Source organism: Arvicola amphibius, chromosome 1 (genome assembly GCF_903992535.2).
Source record: "Arvicola amphibius chromosome 1, mArvAmp1.2, whole genome shotgun sequence".
Lineage (NCBI taxonomy): Eukaryota > Metazoa > Chordata > Mammalia > Rodentia > Cricetidae > Arvicola > Arvicola amphibius.
The window spans coordinates 68,490,124-68,513,146 of NC_052047.1; the positions used below are offsets into that span (position 1 = coordinate 68,490,124).

Here is a 23,023-nt window from a genome sequence, read left to right on the forward strand (position 1 = left end):
CAGATACCTGGGGAGTTTAATTATGTAAAGAAAAACCCTCTTCTTTAAGAATAGCAGCTCATTTCTTTTCAAAATAGCTGCTGTGGTTCTTTTGTAAATACAAAGTCTGTCTCATCTCTAACTTGGCCATGAGGTAATGCCATCCCACAGCAGCCCTGGTGATCTTGTTTCCTTCTGGCAAACTGAACCCATGTCCTTCTCAACAGTCTGGCAGCTTAATAAACTGAGTAAAAAAAAAGTTGAGCAAAAATTTAAAAAAAAGTTTGGTGATAAGAACTTACTTTCCTGTTACACTATTTCATACATGTTTTTGCAGAACAGACGTAGTTAAAGGCACCGAAGTTTCATTTTCTTTTAGGGATGAGGATTTTCACTGGCTCACTGACCTTCCTCTTCTTCCCGGAGCTTTCAAAACTTGACTCAATGTGCACAAAATTCACTCTTTGAATCTGTGAGAATCACCAGAGAGAGGTATAATTCAGCAAAGATGTGACATCTACACAAGACATGTAGAAGACAGGAAGACTAAGCGTGCATAATGGATCCAAACCTGCTGCTCTCCTGTGGGCTTGTTTGGCCTGGCACATAACCCTGCTCCCAGTATCAGAATTTGGCATTCCAAATTTCAGGACTGAAGTCCCCTGGAGGCAGCCAGTTTCTGGGACAGTGTCTTGGCTCTCTCTAGTGAATTCAGCATATTCAACTCTTGAGGGAAGGCTTGTTGATCAAGGTGTGGGGCCAACAAGGAGCAAGTAAGGGTCAAGGGAGATCTAGGGCACTGATTACTTAGAGGCAGACATAATGTAATTCCCTTTTTCAGCTAGCAGAGAATACAACCTTGTCTTTTCTGCAACTGTTTAGACAAAGACTTACAAAGGACAGTGACTCAGCTGCAGAAAAGGATATATTATTGATGACAGGGGAGCTGATCAGTGAATTATTACTAATCATCAACAATAAGACTTGATTTTAGTGAAGATCTTAGGACTTATTTTTGCTCAACTGAATAAATAAGTAGAGGTATATATGTTCTGCCAGACAACCCCTGATGCCTGGAGTTCCAAGAGGGGTATAAAGGGCATTGTATATTATTCAGCTGCTAGAAAGGAATAACGCCCCCCCCCCATCTTCTGGTGCTGTGAAAAGAAAATGTAATCCAGTATATTTTAAAGCCAGACTTCTCAGAATAAATGAAAGAGGCTCCAACATTATCCCTCTTTTCTACTGTAGTAGATGCAGGTTATTATTATATAGTATAACTGTTGACAGAGATTGATGTCCTGCCTGATCCTGCAGCCGTTCAGCCCCAAAGAAACATACAGAAGTCTACATTAATCATAAACTGATTGGTCTGTTAGCTCAGGCTTCTTATTACATCTTAAATTGGCCCATTATTCTTGTCTGTGTTAGCCCCACAGCATTTCACTCTGAATCGAATGTCCTTTGTTTAGCTTTTTTTCTGACCATTATCCATAACAGTTTGTAACCAACATTCTAAACAAAACAAAAATCCATAATATATATTTTTGGGAATGTGGACATAGTTTTCCAGGCTACTTCCTGCTGATTGGGGGCACTGATCTTATGGGGACCTAAAGAAAATTTAGACTGGAGTATTCTGTGAGGCTTGATCATTTTGGCCAGCAGTCTTGAGATTGTTCTGGACATAGAACTCAGACATCTGGGCCATTAGGAAATGCTGTGGGACAATGGTCTTGTATTTTGTAAAGATTTGTCACTTGTATTTTAATAAAACACTAATTGGCCAGTAGCCAGGCAGGGAGTATAGGAGGGGTGACCAGGCAGGAAATAGAGACAGGGCGATGAGAACAGGAGAATTCTGGGAAGAGGAAAGATGCAGTCTGCAGTTGTCACTCAGACCAAGAGGAAGCAAGATGGGACCACCTCACTGATAAAGTTACCAAGCCATGTGGCTAACACAGACAAGAATAATGGGCCAATTTAAGATGTAAGAATTAGTTAATAAGAAGCCTGAGCTAACAGACCAATCAGTTTATGATTAATGTAGACTTCTGTGTGTTTCTTTGGGACTGAACAGCTGCGGGATTGGGCAGGACAGCAATCTCTGTCAACAGTATAACTATAAAATAATGAAAATGGCAGTAAAGCCTTTAAGCACCACTTAGAAACAGAAACTGAAGAAAAATAAATAGCAACATCAAAACACAAAACAAAAAGCCAGATTTTTAATCTATGAGATGAATTTGTTATGGTTTGGTTGTAAGAAAAAACAGTTAATAAAGTTCATCTCGTCTGGAAATGTTGCTGGTACATGCTATCCCACTTCTATCAGTCCTGGGAACATATGAAAAAGAGAAAAGATGGGTGAACAACTCCAAATGACAAATTTGCCTGATGCTTTAACCAATCACTAGTCTCTTCTTCTATTGTCAAATAAACTAGAGTTTTATTTTAAACTGTTTATTTTAAAATAAACAATTTATTTGAGTTAATCAAAATATCTTCAATAATGTATAGTTTTATGACCACCAGGGAAGCGTGTATATTCTCAACAATTGTAGAAAGCTGGTGTGCTCAAAAGCAAGTCTGTTATCAGTCAGGGGCACTTCCACTTAGATAAATGATCTATCTGTATGAATTGTGTAAGCCAAGAAATAAAGTATATTCTAACTGGTTAGGTTTGTACCTTTGATGCCAAAAGTCAACTGGCAAGCAATTAGGTAGACCAGACCGATCATCTCTAAACCACACTAGATGTGTATCAAATGATTTCCAATTCATACATATATATGTGTATATATATATATGTGTGTGTGTGTGTAATAAAAAATTTGTTCTTATGTGTACGAGTGTTTGTGTGTACAACACATGTGTGCCTACTGCCTGAGGAGAGTGAAGGAGTCCAATACCCTGGAACTGGAGTAGCAGACAGCTGTGAGCCACAGTGTGGGTGCTGGGAACCAAATTCTGTTCTCTATAAGAGCAGCACTGCTTTTCTTCATTGAGCATCTCTCTGGAGAGCCCTTATATGGAATTTTTTGACACAATGTCTCAAGTATATCCCAGGCTAGGCTTGAGGCTGAGGATGGCTTTAATTTCTCATCCTCCTGTCTCCATCTCCCAAGTTTTGACATTTCAGGTGTATATCACTACAGCTAGCTGATGTAGTGAACCTGTGCCATATCTCTAGCCTTGCTGTATTTTTAAACATACAGTTCTTAAGATGTTTCTTAGCTAAGCATGTTGGCTCATATCTCTAACCCCAGTTCTTGAAAGATTGTTGGATTGTTGTAAATTCAAGGCCACCTTGGACTTCGGTGTCTCAAAGAGAGTAAAACTTAAATCACAAAATTCACATGGGCCTGAAAAATCTCAAGAGGATACACTTTCTGCTCTGCAGTACTTCACTAGTTTCCATTGTTAATTTAGTAACATTCTCTACTTAAGAAGCCTAAGAACAGGATTTGCCTTATGCACAGATAGGACAGCCACCTGATCTGCAGTATTTAGATAGCATTGTGAAAGGTCCTTTCTTTGTAAATGACTGTTATACTTCCCTGTATATTCATTGTCTTAAAAAATGCTTTTTATTTGAATACTGTTCCATCTTTTTCTCTTTAGCTGTCTTTTCTGTTTTCTATCCCCCACCCCAGCGACTTTATCTCCTAGGAATCAATTACATTTCATAAGCAACAAGCCCCTATAGTTAAGTGTTCAATGTAGATCTCTTCTAAACCCCACATTTGCATGTATATCTAACAGCCCACTATAAGTCTCTACACAGTCATTCCAAAGAAAACCCAACCGTACTATGTCTTAGATTGGAATTCACACCTGCTTCTTTGTTTACACCTAAGGTATTCAAGTTAAAAGTCTGAGATGAGAAAGCTCATGAGGCCTCAACCCTAGGCAAAGAACTAAAGGTTACTAGGGATATTGAGTGGGAGAAATAGTCTTCCCCAGGGAAGAGTACACCAACTGGTTATCCAATACCAAATGGCCAGCCCTGAAAACACACATACAAGTAACATTATATGGACTGATCAATCTGTCTTTATATATTTAAGAATATATCACCCCCCACACATACCCCCACACCCTCACAACCCCACCATGCATTCGGGTGCCTAATGGCAAAGAAAAAGAGAGCACGAATTTGAAAGAGAGCAAATGGGGCAAGAGAATGTCTGGAGGAAGAAATAACACAATCATATTCCAATCTAAAAAAAAACCCTAAATTAAAAAAAAAATTGTGATTCATCCGTGGCCACCTTGTCATTCTCACTCTGATATATTAAATCCTGTTGATTTTATCTTAACAGTGCTCAAATCCATCTGTGTGGCCAACAAAAACAAACTCGATGGCATTGTTATAAACTTTTGTCTCATACTGCTTTGAGCTATTTTTTTGTCTTATTGGTTTTTTGCTTGTATATTATGATTTCTGATTTTGTATTTCTGTGGTTTTGTATGTGTGTGTTTGTTTTTTTTTTTTGTTTGTTATTTAAAGAAAGGACAGACTTGGAGTTGGATGGCTAGGGAAGTGAGGAAAATGGGGGAGGGGAAAGCATGATCAGAATATATTATATGAAAAAATTTTCCACCCATCTGTGTTTTTCTACTGTATCTAATTTAGTGCAGGCCAATGTCATTTCTTCCCATTTATAGTTGCTGTTTGGCTATCCTGCTCTTCAGTCTTCAATATAAGCAGTGTTGTACCCATTGCATCTGACTAGTCATTCTTCTGTATCATTATTCACCCCTAACAAGTCCCCACTCACCAGGATGAAGCTCAGTGTTTTCCTGCCTTGGCCCTTCTCTACAGCTTCTACTTGCCCTCACATTATTTATCCTCTTGCAGATCTCCAAATGTGCCCTTCTATCCTTTCAGACTCCACCTTTATGCTCAGTCCTATTATTTTCTCTTCCTTTCATCTGGCACATGGTAGCCCTACAGCTTCTACTATCTTCCTTGCCATCCTGACAGCTGTACTGTGTTATTACCCCTTTGTAGCATTTACTACAAAGAATTACCAGTCTTTCTTACTAGTCTTCCTCCCAGTCTTTGTGGTAAGAAACAATATCTTAGTCATCTTTGCATTCTTAGTTTCTAGCCTCAAGCAGGAACCCTTTAATTATTCCCTGAATGGAATGAACGCATGCAATACTGAAATTGACCAACTGAGTGTGTGTGTGCATTTGTGGTTTTGGAGGTAGACATGTATGTGTGTGTATATGTACCATCCATCTTGTTTGTTTTTGAGGCAGGGTCTCTTTACTGGCCTAAAGCTTATTGATTAGGCTTGTCTGGCTGATCAGCAAGTCCTATAGGGATCTGCCCATTTCTGCCTCCTGAGTCCTGGGATTATAAGCACCTACACCATGTATGGATTTTATTATCATTATTATTATTATTATTATTATTATTATTATTATTATTATTATTTAACAAGTGAGTTCTGGGGATTAGACTAAGGTCTGTGTTTGACAAAGCTTGTACTGAATGAGATTTCTCCCAGTCTTTGAAACTGATGTTTTAGCCAGGCACTAGAATAATATATCTAGTAATATAAAGAAAATAATCAAAGTCAATTTTCAGGATTGAGCTTTGTGAAGAGTCATTAAGCACATGATTACAATATAATATAATGCTATATTATCCAAACAGACATCCATCCTTTCAGCAATTACTGTCTATGACACAAATCTAAGTGAACAAGAGTGATAAAAAGTCCCTGTCCCATGGATTGTGCAATCTGACAACATTACTTTTTGGCTTAGTAATTTCCAGTGGCATCACTACAGGTTTGGCTGTCTGCTTGGAAGTAATGCTTCTTTACAATTCCTGTTTCCTCAGGAAAGTGTTCACAGTGCTACACACTTTGGCAGGCCAGGTGAGAGCTTACTGGACCCCTTGAGTATCTCCTAATTAGTTATGACTTCTCAGGTCATATCTGAAATGCAACCTTGTGCTTTGATTTCATACCCTGCTCCCTTTTGATTCTAGTCCTTTGCATGTGATACTTCAGCCTAAAATACTTTTTCTTATATCTTGTAGGTTCTGACTCTGATGAAAAATTATTTCACCAAAGAAATTTTGCCCATCCCTGTGATATTACTACAGACATATATCTAGTTCTCCAGTGTCTAGCTACTAATTAATGCCTCAAGGCATGTCATAGAAACTCAAATCTTCCGTCTTTCTCTGACCTTTTTCTGATAGTAGATGATAGGTAAACAACAGCAGATATTATCTTCATTTCAGACAGTGATCTGTCTCAACTGGAAGCTGCATAGAGAAGTCAAGAAGACTGAATGAAGAGATAATTGTCTCCTTCATCTAGTCTGTTAGCATTATATTCCCAGATGAGCCCTTGAGGTTCCTGACCCATAGAGAACATGCAAGCTTTGTGCCCCTTCTCCTATACTCTACCATGTGCACCTTCTAATACTCTTTATAAACATAGTGTGTCCCCACGAATGCTACGAGCCATTCAAACAAATTATTTGAACTTCAGGGAGCTGTGGGAATCATAAATTGTGCCAATGAGTCAGGGGCACAGGAAAAAGAAATATCTGTAGCTTGCAACTGGTATCTGAAGTGTGTGTGCTTGGGGGCTCAGGATTTACTTTACATAGACAGTGTCAGAATTGAATTGAGTTAGAGGACACCAGATTGGTTAGAGCAAGCAGAAATGATAGCTTGCTTTTTGCTAAAGAGAAATCCTCATACCTTTCAAGTCATAACAGTCTTCTGTGTTGGAGCTGGGAGATGGCTTAGTGGGTAAAGTACCTGCTGCTCAAGCATAAAGTCCTGAGTTCATGTCTGCAAGCACTCTTGTAAAAGCGGGGTACAGTAGTAACATCTATGACCCCAGTTCTGGGTGAGGGTCAAAGATAGGTAGATTGCTGGAGCTCAGTGGTCTGCCAGTCTGGCTGAATTGGTGAGCTCCAGGTCCTAATGACACTGTCTCAAAAAATAAATTGGAGAGTAACTGAGGAAGGTACCAGATATTGACTGTTAGCATGCATGTGCACACACAGAGAGGCACAATACATATACATGTATCCTGGAACACATATGAACACATACACACATATAATGTACACACATACACAGAAAAGGGGGAAGAAGTCTTGTGTTGAGGTGTGAAAGCAAAGAAAAATAGTTTGCATTATTTAAACAAACACAATCCCAATCAAGTTAGGTTTCACCAATCATACAATCTATAGAATTCTAGATTAGAAACATGCAGTTTTTGTCACATTTGAATCAGCAACATCTAGGAAGTGCCCTGAATGTATAAGAGACTTAAGAATGAATGAATCTTCAAATAGCACTATGTTTGCAATGTAGAAATGTAGCAGAGGCATCAAGTGAGTGCAAGATGATGGACCTGCATACTGTTGTGATCAGGTGATAACTTGAGTGGCAGTGGAGATGTACAGAAGTCAAACATGAGATAAATATTTAGAAGTCGGAAGATTGGTCGCTGCATGTGATGGTAAAAGAGATTTGGAACATCAGCAATAACCACTGGCTTCTAGTTTGCTTAATGTGTAAATGAAGATGATATTCTCTAAGCTAAAGAACAATGGGGATTTTGAACCTGGTGAGAACAGAGAGAGTACCTACAAAATTTCCACAGGGACATACTGAACAGAGGTAAGCAGAGGTTTGAGTATCAGGAGAAAACTCTGGTTTAGAGATGTAAATCTGAGAGTCAGCTGCCTGAATAATTAAGGCCCTGGGTGTGGAAGTGTTTGCTTATTAGGAGAGCAGAGCGTGAGAAGGAAAAGGGGCCAGGACACAGCCTTAAGGAATTCCAACATTTAGAAATTAGCTGGTAAGAGGAGCCAACAAACAAGATTGAGGGAGGAAAAAAAACCAGAGAAACTTCTAGCAGAATGTTATGTTGAGAAACCCAGGGGGAAAGCAATGTTGAAAAAGGAGATGGAGAAGATACAAAGGTGGTGGTCTGCAGTGTCAAGTGCTGCTGAGAGGCAAAGGGTGATCGGGGCCCCAGAGACTACTGGGTGCACTGAACTGGTCTGAGTAAAAGACAACTGAAAAGTGAATAAATGCAAAAAAACCCATAAAACTTTATGAAAGCCAAGAGCCTGGGGAATAAGGAGAACACAGAAAAGATACTGATTTGTGTCTTGAAGAATGGGCAGCAGTTTGCCAGGCTGAAGGTGGCAGAGACACAGGAGAGGTCACTTGCAACAGAGTTCAGCAGATTTAAAATTGCTGAGTTATAAAAAAACAAGGAAAGAAAAAAAAGACAAGAAAAGTATATGGGACAGTGAGAAACGTCCCTCTATAAGAGCAGCTCGCAGGGCTAGGTTTTATATATCCTCCAATTATTACTCAATATTATGTTAGTATAAATTAACTTATCAAATAATCTCCAGGTGTCAGCCAGCTGGAAGCCAGGTCTTTCAGCCTTTGGAAAGAAAACGATATATTTCCATATAGCAAGAGTGAGCAGTTCAGGCCACAGTAATTATCTTGCATCAGGAGGTAGACCTGCATGGGGAACCAAGGGATGGGCTGTTCCAGGCATCCAGGAAATACACTGAGAACTTACATACTTTGGATGAGAGTGCAATAAATTTTGTTTACTCTAAACTTAATATTCAGGTCAGATTTGGCAAAAAATGCTTTTTCTATAAAATGTTATTTATCTGGTGTGAATTCATAACCAAACTTTAACTATGAATTCTTTGTCATTTCCCAAGTTAAGAAGTTCTACAGTCCAGAGTCTGTGCAACTATAAGGAAGTTGCACTTAAGAATCAGTTTGATTCTTCTCCCATTTATCTTTTTGGCATCATGAAAAGATTAACAGCAATTTAAAAATAAATGATATTAGCATAAATGTAGGTCATGTTAACATTATAATGAATGAACAGTGTCAAGGCAAATGCTTACAGAGAACACTTATCTCCAACTTCAGGGGAGCTATGGAAATGCCGATGTGTTACGGGGCCTTAGGAAAACTTTTTTCATTTGTTTAATTTCTTTATATTCTATTACAGAAAAGGGTTCTGAACCAAGACTAGTTTTATTTAAGAGATTAATGTGTATTCTTCATAGGGTTTTAACTAGATAATTGCATTTACCTCAAGAAGCTATTATATAAATTATCTTTTCATGTTCCCTAAGGTAAAAGCCTCACAATGAACTCAGGTGTGGTGGTATATGTCTTTAATTCCAGAACCACTGTGCCTGAGAAAGGCAGACATCTGTGAGTTCAAAGCCAGGGCCTACATAACCTGTTTCAGGGCAGCTAGAGTTACATAGTGAAACCCTGTCTAAATAAGTAACGTTTTATAATGACTGAATCTGATAAATGCTGTTTGAGAACTCTTTCGGTTGCAGACACTGTGCTAAGTACTATAGAGCCAAAGATAATCAAAATACACCCTATGTCCTTAAAGAGATCCTGGGAGGAAAAACAGACAGGATGGATAATATAACAGCCATGTTTAAGGCCTGGCAGAGGCAGGCAGATCTCTGTTCGAGGCCAGCCTGGTCTACAGAGCGAGTTCCAGGACAGCCAGGGCTGTTACACTGAGAAACCTCTGTCTCAAAAACAAAAATAAAACAACAACAAGACGTTCCATAAAGATCTGAATCATTTTTATTCTAGAGAAATATCAAGGTTTCAAAGACATAAAGCTTGAACTAAGAATTACGAGTAGACAGACACTCACCAGACAAATGGCACAGGAAAGAGGGTTGCAGAGGAGACATACTAGACAGAAGGAACACAAGCACAGGAAGGGATGGGGTAATGGACTGGGAACATCGTTCTCTGGAGTGTGGACGTGGCCCTGAAATGGCTCCCAAAGCTCATCAGTTTCAGACAGATATCTAGGTCAGTAGTGTGAAGGTGATGGGAGAGGCTGAGCTGAGAAGCGGTGACACTACTTCAAAGGAGAAGTGACCTGAGCAACAGCAAGAGTAGCAGCAAGGTCACCGGGGGAACACTGACAGGCCAGAAGGGTAAGGCGAGAATGAAAGCCTAAACTTAAGCCCTACGTGGACCTACCTGTTCACTGGAACCAGCACAAGGATGGAAAAGCAAAGAATGAAAAAAGGACAAAGTAGCTGTGTCTGGTAATGCTACCGACCATGGTGAGAGACAGAGAAAGCTAAGGGTATAAGAGCAGCGAACAGGGTGACTAGGATGGGTGGGAAAAAACTGAGTGCATTTTCAAGATTCTGAGTGGGAGATGAGCTATCCCAAAGAAAGACACCCATACAAGTGAAGTAAGTGGTAGAGGAGACTGTACCAGGAGCACATACTGAAAGAAGTATTCGGGACAAAGGAAGGGATAGTGTTTTCTGACATTTGGAAGAAAAGAGATAAAGTGGATTTATAGATTTTTCTCCTCCTCCTCTTCTCCTCTTCCTCTCAACATGTCGCCTTGACTAGAACTTGCCATCGGGTAGGCCCTTAGCTCACAGAGATATGCCCTCTACCTACAATGCAGATACTTCTTGATTGATCATGGAGTTTTATTATGACAAATCTGCTATTATGCTGAAAATATACTAAGGCAAAAATGTATTTAAAACACCCAAGCTAATGGACGTCACAGCTTAGCAGCACAGTACACTACAGAGTATTAGTTGACTGTGGTCAGCCGAGAGCTGTGGCTTATGGCCCTGTCCAGCATCACACAAGAATGCAGGCAAAGGAGGCAATAAAAGACTTGTGAAAATAATGTTCAGGTGACTTAAGACTCAGATAGTTTTAAGATGTATCACTTTCAGCCTACTTCCATCTCTCTGGGACTCACTTAGCCTCTTGGTGCTAACACAAGGTCCCCCTAGTTTTTCCCTACCACCCCTTTCTAGCACATCTCCATTCCTTTGTGACTCCACATTAATCCACAGAATGGCTCCCTATAGGGGACCCACAGTCCCATCCTTGGCTTTATCCTCCTTCCCCTCCTCTATTCCAGTCTCTGCATACTATTCTTAGACCTGCTGATGCCTGATTGCCTGGGCCCCCTCTCCCTGCTCACTTCTTTCCCTTTGGACTTGGCCTCTTGGTATGGAGTCAGGGCTCCCTAGTTCTTCCTTCCTGCCCCTTTCAACCTTTCTTTCTAGCCCAACCCCATTCCTTTTTGATTCCCTGGGAACCCGCAGAACTGCTTTGTCTTACAAAGACTCACAGCTGCCATACTTGGCTGGGACTCAGGGACACCTATAGCTGATACACTAGACTGGGACCCTGATTGGGGCAACAGCAACCCATCCATCAAAGGCTACCCACCCATCGATGGTAAGACCATATGTCTACATCAAGAAACACCTCAAACATCATAACTACAGATGTCTAGATTCTAGTGCTGTGGGATATCTTTCTGTACGCTGTGAATATGTGTTGCTCTGATTGGTTGATAAATAAAGTTTCTTTGGTCTATGACAAGGCAGGATAGAGCCAGGTGGGAAATGCAAGCAGAGATACAGGAGAAGAAAAGTGGAGTCTGGGAGACACCTTCCAGCTGCTAAAGGAACAACATCCCAGGAGACCGGTAATGCTATGGCCATGTGGCAATATTTGATAAATAGAAATGAGTTAATTTAAATGTAAGAGCTAGCTACTAATAAGCCTGAGCCATCAGCCAAACATTTGAAATTAATATCAAGCCTCTGAGTGGTTATTTTAAAAGCAGCTACAGGACCAGGTGGGATGAACAACCAAGACAATATACCTCCCCAGAAGACAGCAACTATATTGTAACAGTCCCCAATAAAAGCGATTTAGCTGAAGCACAAGAACTTTAAAATAGCCATTAGGAATATGTTCAAGGACCTTAAGAATATCACAAATAAATGTCTTGATGAATACCATGAAAATTAAATATGACCTTAAGAATATCACAAATAAATGTCTTGATGAAGACCATGAAAATTAAATATGAAAACAACATAAATACATAAAAATAGAACTCAACAAAGAAATAGAATCGTTAAAAGATAAACTTAAATAAAACTCAAAATGAAAATTTCAGGAAGCCTAGCAAAAACCTTATAGGGAAGCCTCACTAAGAGATTAAAAGTCATAGAAAAGGAACTTTCAAGTCTTGGAGACATAATAGAAGAAATAGGTATCTCAGTCAAAGAAAATGTTAAATCTAAAAAAAAGTTCAAGCACAAAACATCCAGGAAATATGGGTCACTATGAAAAAACTAAACTTGTAGATAATAGAGGAAGAAGAAAATCAGGACAAAAGCATAAAACAATTTAAATAACAGCATAGAAAGAAATTTCCCCAATCTAAAGAGATACTCAATAAGGCATAAGAGGTACAGAGAACACCAAATAGAACCAGAAATAAAACTTCTCACAACACTTAATATTCAAAACACTAAAATGCAGGATTTTAAAACCTGCAAGGGAAAAAGGCAGGCCCATTAGAATAACACTTGACTTTCCAGTGGAGACTTTGAACACCAAAGTCTAGACTTTGTCTTATGAGTTCTCAAAGGCCACAGTTGACAGCCCACACTACTATACCCAGATAAGCTTCCCATTACAATTGATGGAGAAAGAAAATAAGCTTCATCATTAAAAATAAATTTAATCAATTTCTGCCTACCAATCAAATTTTACAGAAGGCACTAGAAGGAAAACTTCAATCCAAAAAAAAAAAGGTTAACAACACCTAATAGGACATAAACAACAAGTAATCACAGAACAAATAATCAAAAAAAGAGGAGAGGGCAAACATACCACCACAACAAAATAACAAAAATTAATACGCACTGCTCTGCTCAATATTAACTCTCAATAATAACTATCTCAATTCCCTAATAAAAAGACATAGAAAACATGATCCAACTCTTTGCTCCATCCAAAAGACACAGAAAGAGAATCCAAATCAGAACAATTAAAGATGTAAAGGCAGACAGTACAACAGACACCAAGAACATGCTGAGAAGCATAAGGATATACTTTTAAAATCTATATTTCATCAAACTGTAAAAACTAAAAGAAAAAGATAAATTTCTTGATATATAATAAAAAGTAAACAATTATACATACTTATAACCCCAAGTGAAATAGAAGTAATCAACACTAAAAATCTCAGGGCCAGACGGATTCTGTGCAGAATAATACCAAACTTCAAAAAGAACTAATGCCAATCCTCCTCAAATTATTCTGCAAATTAGAAACCGAAGAACCATTTACAAATTCTTTCTATGAAGCTCCTGTTACCCTCATACTAAGACCATGAAAAGACCCAGTTTCTGTACAGCAAAGGGCGCCATCACTCACAGCATCAGACTACCAAATGGGGAAAAATCTCCACCAACTATACATTTGATAGAGGGTTAGTATCTCTAGAATGTACAAGGGACTGAAAAAGAAAACAAATAACCCAATTAAAAATGAGGTATAGATCTAAATAGAGAGTTCTCATTAGATAAAACACAAATGACTGAAAAACACTATTAAAAAAGTTCAACATCATTAGTCACCAGGGAAATGAAAATCAAAACTAATTTAAGATTTCATCTTTCCCCAGTTGAATGGCCAAGATTAATAAAACAAATGGCAGCAATTGGTGGTAAGGGTGTGGAGAAAAGGGAACACTCACTCATTCACTGCTGGTGGGAGTGCTCACTGGTACAGGCACTATGGAAATCAGTGTAGAAGTTTATCAAAAAGTTGAAATTAATCTACTACAAGATCAAGCTATCCTACTCTTGAGTGTCTTTCCAAAGGACTCTTCATCTTATTGCAGTGACACTTGCTCATCCTTGTCTGTTGCTCTATTCATAATAGCTAGAGTTGGGAACAGCCTGTGTATCTATCAGCTGATGAATGGATAATGAAAATGTGATGCATCAACAAAATGTGCTATTATTCAGCTGGTAAGAAAAATGAAATTTGCAGGTAAATGAATGGGGCTAGAAACAATCAACCCCAGGGGTAAGGTAACCCAGACACCCCAAAACAAATTATTTCTTTATAGGTGTAGGTTAGCTTTTAAGCTTTGGATATGTGTATTTCAATTAGAATGATCACACAGATTAGGTAGCAAACCCTGTCTTGAAAAACCAAAATAAATAAAAGAATGAATGAATGGGAAGCTAGGATTAAATGGGGGAAGGAATAAAAGGCAAGGTAAAGAAGGGAATATGGGGAGAGATAACTAACAGCAAAGCTTTTGAAGTCATATGGTAGCCCACTACTGTAGAAGCTTCCTATATATAATATAAAGTTAAATGAAATCACCGTATAATGGTAGACAATGTCCCAACTAGACATTTTATACCACCATATGGTTATTTACCATTTATATATCATCTTTTGTGAACTGTTTATTAGACCATTTATTGGCCAGTTGTTTGAGTTCTTAATTAGGTTTTAAAATTTTTTTAGTTGTTTGGGAATTTGATTCAATGTTATTTGGTTATTTTTACCCTTGGTTCCCAGACCAATCCCCTCTCCCTGCCAACACAAATCTGTGTTCTCTCTCTCTCTCTCTCTCTCTCTCTCTCTCTCTCTCCCTCTCTCTCTCTCTCTGTCTCTCTCGTCTAATGTGTGCTGCCCATATACTCTTGGGTGTGTGGTCAATCTATTAGGAGTCACATCCTTGAAGAAAACTGATTCTCCCTCTCCCAGAAGCTATCTATGGTCAATATCTTAGAGATAAGACTTCATGTTTTAATCCCTCTCAGTGCCGGGATTTTGTCTAGGACTTGTGCGTGCTGTCACAACTGATTTCAGTTCACATGTGCAACTGCTCTGTCATATCCAGAAAACATCCTTGTAGTCATCCGTAACTTCTGACTCTCACAACCTGTTCTAGTGCTGTGAAGAGACACCATGACCAAGGCAACTCTTCTAAAAGAGAACATTTAATTGGGGGCTCTCTTACACTATCATCATGGCAGAAAGCATGGCAGCACACAGGCAGATATGGAGCTGGAGAAGGAGCTGAGAGTTCTATATCCTGATGTAAAGGCAGCAGGGAGAGAGACTTAGCCTGGCATGGGTTTTTGAAAACTCAAAGCCCACCCCCAATGACACACTTCCTCCAACAAGGCCACACTTTCTAATCCTTCTAATTCTTCCAGAGTTCCACTCCCTGGTGACTAAGCTTTCAAATATATGAGAGCCTACAGGGGCTTTTCTTATTCAAACCACCTCACATCTGTTCACTCCATCTTCTGCAATGACCCCGGAGCCTTGGGAGGAGGGGATGTGATGTAATGCCTCATTTAGTGCTGGGCATTCCAGTCTCTCATTCTCTGCACCTTGACTTTTGGGTGGGTTTCTTTTGTCATCTCCTGAGAGAAGTTTCTCTGATGAGGGTTGAAATATGATAAATCTATGGGTATAAGGACAAGTCCTTAGGAGCTAGTTTAATATTATGTCTATTTAGCAGAATGATGGTGGTAGGTTCTCCCCTAGGGCCTGTGACCTTTCTAGCTACATATTTTAGCTTCCATAATGGTGCCAGGTATGGATTTCATCTTGTGGAATGAGCCTTAAATGCAAGAAAAAAATGGCTACTCCCATGACATTCAGGTCATTTACTGTATCAGTGAGCATGCCTCTCCAGGCCACAATAGCTGAGTAAACCTGATGTTCACTTTTCTCCTCCAGTAGCACGTGGAGTGCCTTCCAGCACGATGAAAGCTAGCTGATACGGATGAAGATCTCAGGTCAGTACCAGTTTGACTTCTCCATGATCCATGACACAAGTACACAGTGTCTTCAGCAATACGGCCTTACTATCAAGTTCTGGAAGGTAACCAAGAATACTGGCAAGAACCTGTAATGTTTGGGAGTCTATGTACCCTTGCTAGCTAACAACTACAAAAGTGGAACACTCTTAACAACTTTTAAGAGGAAACTTACATCTGGCACTGTGCTTTTTCTTAGCCTGTGGTATCTAGTAGGAGCATTAGTGCCCTGGCATAGAGTAAATCTTTTAACTATTTTTATATATGTGTATGTATTTATTTTAGGAAGCATCTACAGTAGTAGGTTTCCTTATGATTCTTCCAAGTCTTCGGTGTTAATCTTTATCCATATTCCTTCTCTGTCCTCCCACCCTCACCATATTTAGCCTTTCCTGTTCCATATTACTCCTTTCATATCATTGCGTCTATCTCCCCTCCCCTAGGAACTGCCCCCCTAATACATTCTATCCTCCTCCCTTAGAAACCTCCCATGTCTCATTATTAGCTTCCTGACCTTTGTGAGTATTCCAAATGAGACATAGATATTTGAAGATTCAAAAGCTAACATCCACAAATGAGAGAAGTCATTCAGCATTTGTCTTTCTGTGTCTGGGTCACCTTAGTAAAAATGGTGATTTTCAGCTCTATCTACTACTTGTGAATTTTGTGATTTCATTTTTAGCAGTCAAATAACATTTCATTGTGCAAAATACCAGCACTGAGAAGGAGAAGTAGACACAAAGACCCACCTCTAACCAAGAAGCTACTTGCAATTGATACCTGTTGATAAAAAGAAAATTAGTTTTCTCCAATGGCACAACCAATATTCTGTCAGGTTCCATTTGTGTGTGTGTGTGTGTGTGTGTGTGTGTGTTTGCGTTTAAAGAAGAAATACATGCAGTTGGGTAGAGGATCTCAGAGGAGTTGGGGAAGGGAAAATAATATAATCAAAATGTATCATATAAATTTAAGTACAAATTTAAAAATTCCATTGTTAAAATGCACCACATTTTATCCATTCCTTAGTTTTAACTCCTTTTTGCATATATTTTAGGAAGCCTCTACCATAGTAGGTTTACTTATGCCTTGTTTCAAAAGTTTCTAGTGTTCCTTATCTTTCCTCATATTCCCTCCTGTTTCCATTTCCTGGCTATTGTGAATACAGCAGCAACGGTCCTGGATGAGCTAAGTATCTCTATAGTAAGATATAGAATCCTTTTGGGAGTAGATCCAAGAATGGTATAGCTGAATCACGGGGCAGATCTATTTCTAGCTTTCTGAGGAACTTCCACACTAATGTCCATAGTGGCTGTACCTGTTTGCACTCCCACCAGCAGTGAATAAGTGTTTCCCTTTGTTATATCCTTATTCCTTGTGCTGCTTTTTTCAACTTGACACAAATTGTAAGGGAACCACAATTTTAAGATTATGTCCTTCAGACTGGCCTGTGTGCATGTCTCTGTGTGTGTGTGTGGGGGGGGGGGTATTTTCTTTCTGCTAATTGACGTAGGAATACCCAGCCTTCTATGGACAGTACCATCTCCAGGAATGTAAACTTTAGCTATATAAGAATATCAGCTATGTGCTCAGTGGTTAAAAGCACTGGCTGCTCTTCCAGAGAACTTGGGTTTGATTCCCAGCATCCACATGGCTCACAACCATCTATAACTCCAGTTTCAGAGGATATGACACCTTCTTCTGAACTCCCTAGGTACTATACACATATGCACAGACATATATGCAGGCCAAAACACCCATACACATTGAGTACAAATAAATAAATCTAAAGAGGAAAAAAATAGTTATATAAGCCAGAGGAAGCAAGCTAGTAGGTAGCATGCCTCTGTGGTATCAGATTCAGTTCTTGCCTCCAGCTCTGGCCATGGCTTCATTTGATGATGGATTATAACCTGTAAGCTGAAATAAATCCTTTCCTTTTGGTTATGGTATTTACCACAGAAAGAAAACTAGAAAATTCCTCTTTTACAGATATGGAGATGAAGATCAGAGGACTGACATGGCATATCCACTTCACACATTTAGTAGGTATAATCCAGGTCTCCTGATATCAAACTCAGTGTTCCTTATAATTTACTCCTTCAATCCAAAAGGAGGGAAACAAAGGTAGTTCATTTTAGGAGAGGTCATCAGAACTCTAAGTTAGGTCTTCCAGGCTTCTACTGGGGATTACTCCTTTCTTGAGCATAGTCTACTGTGACCTAAACACAGATGAAACGGAATTACTACTCTTATTTTAAACCCAAGTTTTCCTTATGACTCTTAAATTTCTGTTCATCATTTCCCTGTCATCAAAACGGTGTACACAGCATTCTTGTAATGAGTAAATGGAATGGCACAGATAGAGTGCCTAAAAACAAAACAAAACAAGACAAAAGAAAACAAACAAACAAAAAAACCCAGGATCTCACATGTACAAGTCATCCAGTGACTGACAGTTGCAATCACTCTCACTGCCTCAAGACGCTCCTGCCATACTGCATTCCTTGGCAGGCTAAAAATTGGGTCCCAAGAGGTGTCTATGTCCTAATCCCTGAAACATGTGACTGTTCCTTTATGTGGGAAAGGGAAGTACAGAGATGCTGATGTCATTAACAATCTAAAGATGGAGAGAGCAGTCTTAATTACCCAGGTGCGTTTAGATGATCATACGTGTGCTTAAAAGAGGGAACATGGAGGGACATGAACACCGAAGACACTGGTGAGCACACAGGGAGGGTGCAGTGCTATGGCACAACTCAAAGAAGACCAGTGGCTACAGTTCTGTAAAGAACTGCTCTGTAGAGGCTGTCCGAGTACAGCATACATGCAGAGCTTCCTAAGGATCACAGCAGTAGCAGAGATATAGATACAAATAAATAAGATTCCTTAAGACATGAAGATTATTGTAAAAACAATTGTTCCCAAAAGGAATTATCATATTAACATAATCCTGACCAAAAATCCAATAATATGCATGTTGAACCTTGTTACATGGATTCTAATAACCATACAGAAGACAAAGACTACTATAGAAACATTTAAAGAGGAGAATTATAAAGGAAAAGAGCTAAACTTCTGGTGGTGGCGCACGCCTTTAATCCCAGCACTCGGGAGGCAGAGGCAGGCGGATCTCTGAGTTCGAGGCCAGCCTGGTCTACAAGAGCCAGTACCAGGACAGGCTCTAGAAACTACAGGGAAACCCTGTCTCGAAAAACCAAAAAAAAAAAAAAAAAAAGAAAGAAAAAAAAGGAGCTAAACTTCCACATACCAAGACAAACCACAAAGTGAGAATTAGAGAATGGTAACAATGTCCCAAGAGTAGATTAACAGAATAACAACTGTAGAGCACCTACTTGTGTCTCAGAACATGACATTACAGTTTTTGTCAGGGCAGAGTAGACTGTTGGAGTGGTTATCAATACAGTGGAAAAAGTCTTCCTACTAGAAAAAAATTCAGATAGCTTAAAGAGTCAATTTTTTTAAAAAAAGCAAATTAAAAAAATTAACCCAGGCGGTGGTGGCACACGCCTTTAATCCCAGCACTGGGAAGGCAGAGGCAGTTGGATCTCTGTGAGTTTGAAGCCAGCCTGGTCTACAGAGTGAGTTACAGGGCAGCCAACGCTACACAGAGAAACCCTGTCTTGAAAAACAAAACACAAAAACCAAAAAAGTACTAGAAGTAAATATAGAATATTTTGATTACAACTTTAGCATTGAGTGTTTTCCCTTATCTTTTCTTCTCTCCCTCCTCCTCTTTCTCTGTTTTTCTTCTCCTCTTCTTTCTTCTAAGAAAGGGCCTTTCTATATAGCCTGGCTGTCCTGAAACTCGCTCTGTAGACCTGGTTGACCTCAAACTCACAGACATCCCCCCGCCTCTGCCTCCCCAGTACTGGGATAAAAGGTGTGCATCACCATGCCTAGTGGGAAGAGTTTCTTAAAAAATATATCAATGAAACAATGGGAATACATCCACATTCATGGGTTGTAAGACTTGATATTACCAATGTCAATACCATAGATTCAAAGCAAATTCTTTCAAAATTCCAATAATGGAATTGCTCATTATTAACTGAGATGGCTCAGCAGGTAAAGGTGTTTGCTGCCAATCCTGATGACCTTGGTCCAATCCCTGGAACCAACAAGGTGGAAGGAAAGGACTGACTGCCAAAAGTTGTCCTCTAAGTTATACATGTGTGTCATGGCCTCCTCCCTAATAAACAATGAAAAAAGAAGCTCAATAATGTTTCTTACATAAATAAAAATAGGGCTATTCTAAGATTTATAATGGGGTATAATAGCATAGCTCATAGTGGAGCCTTTCTCTACCATCTGATATGTGCACACCATTTATAGTATAACTCACAATAGCCAAAGTGGAAGCAGTCTACATGTCTGTCCTAGACAGAGTTTCTACTGCTGTACTGAAACACCACACCTGAAGGGAAAACGCTATCTGGGAAAAAAAGGATTTATTTGGCTTACACTTCCAAATCACTGTTCATCACTGAAGGAAGTCAGTACAGAAAATCAAACAGGGCAGAAACCTGAAGGCAAGAGCTGATTGCAGAGACCATGGAGGAGTGCTTACTGGTTCACAGGTTCCTTATGGCAGGTTCAACCTGTTTTCTTTCTTTACTTTATTTTATATTTTATTTTTTGGTTTTTCGAGACAGGGTTTCTCTATAGTTTTGGAGCATGTCCTGGGACTAGCTCTTGTAGACCAGGCTGGCTTCAAATTCACAGAGATCTGCCTGCTTCTGCCTCCCAAGTGCTGGGATTAAAAATGTGTGCCACCACTGCCCGGCTCATTTATTTATTTATTTATTTATTTATTTATTTATTTATTTATTTATGTTTTTTGAGACAGGGTTTCTCTGTAGCTTTGGAGCCTGTCCTGGAACTAGCTCTTGTAGACCAGGCTGGCCTTGAACTCACAAAGATCAGCCTGCCTCTGCCTCCCAAGTTCTGGGATTAAAGGCGTGTGCCACCACCACCTGGCCCCTTTTTAATTTTTTTAAATTTATTTATTTTTATTTCATGTGCATTGGTGTTTTGTCTGCATGTCTGTGTGAGGGTGTCATGTGGGTGCTAGGACTTGAATCCAGGTCATCTGGAAAAGTAGCCAGTACTCTTAACCACTGAACCATCTCTCCAGTCACTCAGCCTGCTTTTTATAAAACCCAGGACCACCAGCCCAGGGATGGCACCACCCATAATGGATTTTGCTTTCCCCCATCAGTAACTAATTAAGAAAATGCCTTATAGGTGACTGGAAAGATGGCTCAGCAGTTGAGAGCACTGTATGCTCTTCCAGAGGACCCAGTTTCAATTCCCAGCACCACCAACATGGCAGCTCACAACTATCTGTAACTCCAAGATCTGACAGCCTCACACAGAATACATGCAGGCAAAATACCAATGCACATAAAATACAAATAAATTATTAAAAAAGAAAATGCCTTACTGCTGGATATTATGGAGGCATTTTTTTTTTCAATTGTGATTCTCTCTTTTCAGAAAACTCTAGCTTGTGACAAGTTGACATAAGACTAGCCAGGATAATGTCTACAGCTGGAGAGATATTATTTAAAATATAGCATTATTAAACCTTAAAAAGGAAGGCATTTCTTGCCAGGAGGTGGTGGCACACTCCTTTAATCCTAGCGCTGAGATTAAAGGCATATGCCACCACCGCCTGGTTTTAAAAAAAAAATTACTTATATTGAAAAGCATCTAGTAATATTTTAGAATGTTACGATTTTTAAAAGTAAACCAAATAGCTGGGCAGTGGTGGTACACACCTTTAATCCAAGCACTCAGGAGGCAGAGGCAGGTGGATCTCTCTGAGTTCAAGGCCAACCTGGTCTATAAGAGATAATGCCAGGACAGGCTCCAAAGCTACACAGAGAAACTCTGTCTTGAAAAATTAAGGCATTTCTAATATTATATATATATATATATATATATTCATACATACATACATATGAACTTTTAGACCATTGTGTTACATAAGTCAGTCACAAATGAGCAAATATTGCTTGATTCTACTTGTATGATCTCTCTGGGATAGTATAATCAATAGAGATTGCCAATAAAATGATGGTTTCCAGGGGCTGAGGGAGGATGATGAGGACAGGGGAACTACTTACTGCTTGATGGAAAGAGAGTTTTGGTAAACAAAGACATCAAAGGGTGGTATGGTTACATAAAAATGTGAATATAGTTCATGCTACTCAACTTACACAGATAAAAATGGTTAAAATAACATTGAGTCTGACAGCATAGGTCTTTAGTACCAGCTACTTGGAAGACTAAGGCCTAAGGATCGCAAGTTCAAAGTCTGTCTAGGCAACAGAGTGTTTCTGGGGCTAGTTTGGGTAACTTAGTGAGACTGTCTCAAAAATGTTAAAAAGGGCTGAGGATATAGCATAGTGGTGCAGTGCCTTCCTAGCATGCTTGAATCCCTCCACCTAATCCCTACTAATGGGGGTTATATTTGCAGTTTAAAAGATTGACTATTAGACTTTTCTCAACCCAAACAAACAACAACAAATGTTCATGATGTGTTTTTAAAGACAGAACCACAAGGAAAATGCATTTCTTGCTGTAGCAGAGTTTGAATAGGACAGTACCAGGTACAGAAATTTTACAAGGGGCCAGTTTTAGAGAAATGATTCCATACCTACACAGTCAAGCTCAAAGACATTCCCAAAGCAATGTTCCTACGGAAACATAATTTTTAAATTAAGACATTTTATTTAATGGATTAATTTTATTTTAATTATGTTTGAGTGTGTGATATGGATATAGGCTTTCCATAGTGTGCATGTGGAGGCAAAAGGACAACTCTGTGGAGTCAGTTCTCTGCTCTACCTTTACATGTGTTCCAGGATCAATTGCAGGTTGTCAGGCGTGTGCAGCAAGTATTTTCACCCACTGAACAATCTTGCCAATCCAAAAAAGTAAAATTTAAATATGTCCTCAAGAGCATAAATTTAAACTGGGCGGTGGTGGCGCACACCTTTAATCCCAGCACTCGGGAGGCAGAGGCAGGCGGATCTCTGAGTTTGAGGCCAGCCTGGTCTACAAGAGCTAGTTCCAGGACAGGCACCAAAGTTACAGAGAAACCCTGTCTTGAATAAAAAAAAAAAGAGCATAAATTTTTTTTTTTTTTTTTTTTTGGTTTTTCAAGACAGGGTTTCTCTGCAGCTTTGGAGCCTGTCCTGGAACTAGCTCTTGTAGACCAGGCTGGCCTCGAACTCACAAAGATCAGCCTGCCTCTGCCTCCCGAGTGCTGGGATTAAAGGCGTGCGCCACCGCC

General features: G+C 39.4%; 1 protein-coding gene across 1 annotated transcript in view; it reads right to left on the reverse strand.

Annotated features, from left to right (window-relative positions):
- Positions 1-344: 344 nt before the first annotated feature.
- The window catches only part of Hormad2 (HORMA domain containing 2), a 117,719-nt gene continuing 95,040 nt past the window's right edge, over positions 345-23,023 (reverse strand). The window contains exon 12 of the mRNA XM_042055021.1: positions 345-449. Within this exon, the coding sequence (XP_041910955.1) occupies positions 345-449 (105 nt within the window). The remainder of the gene's footprint in view (positions 450-23,023) is intronic.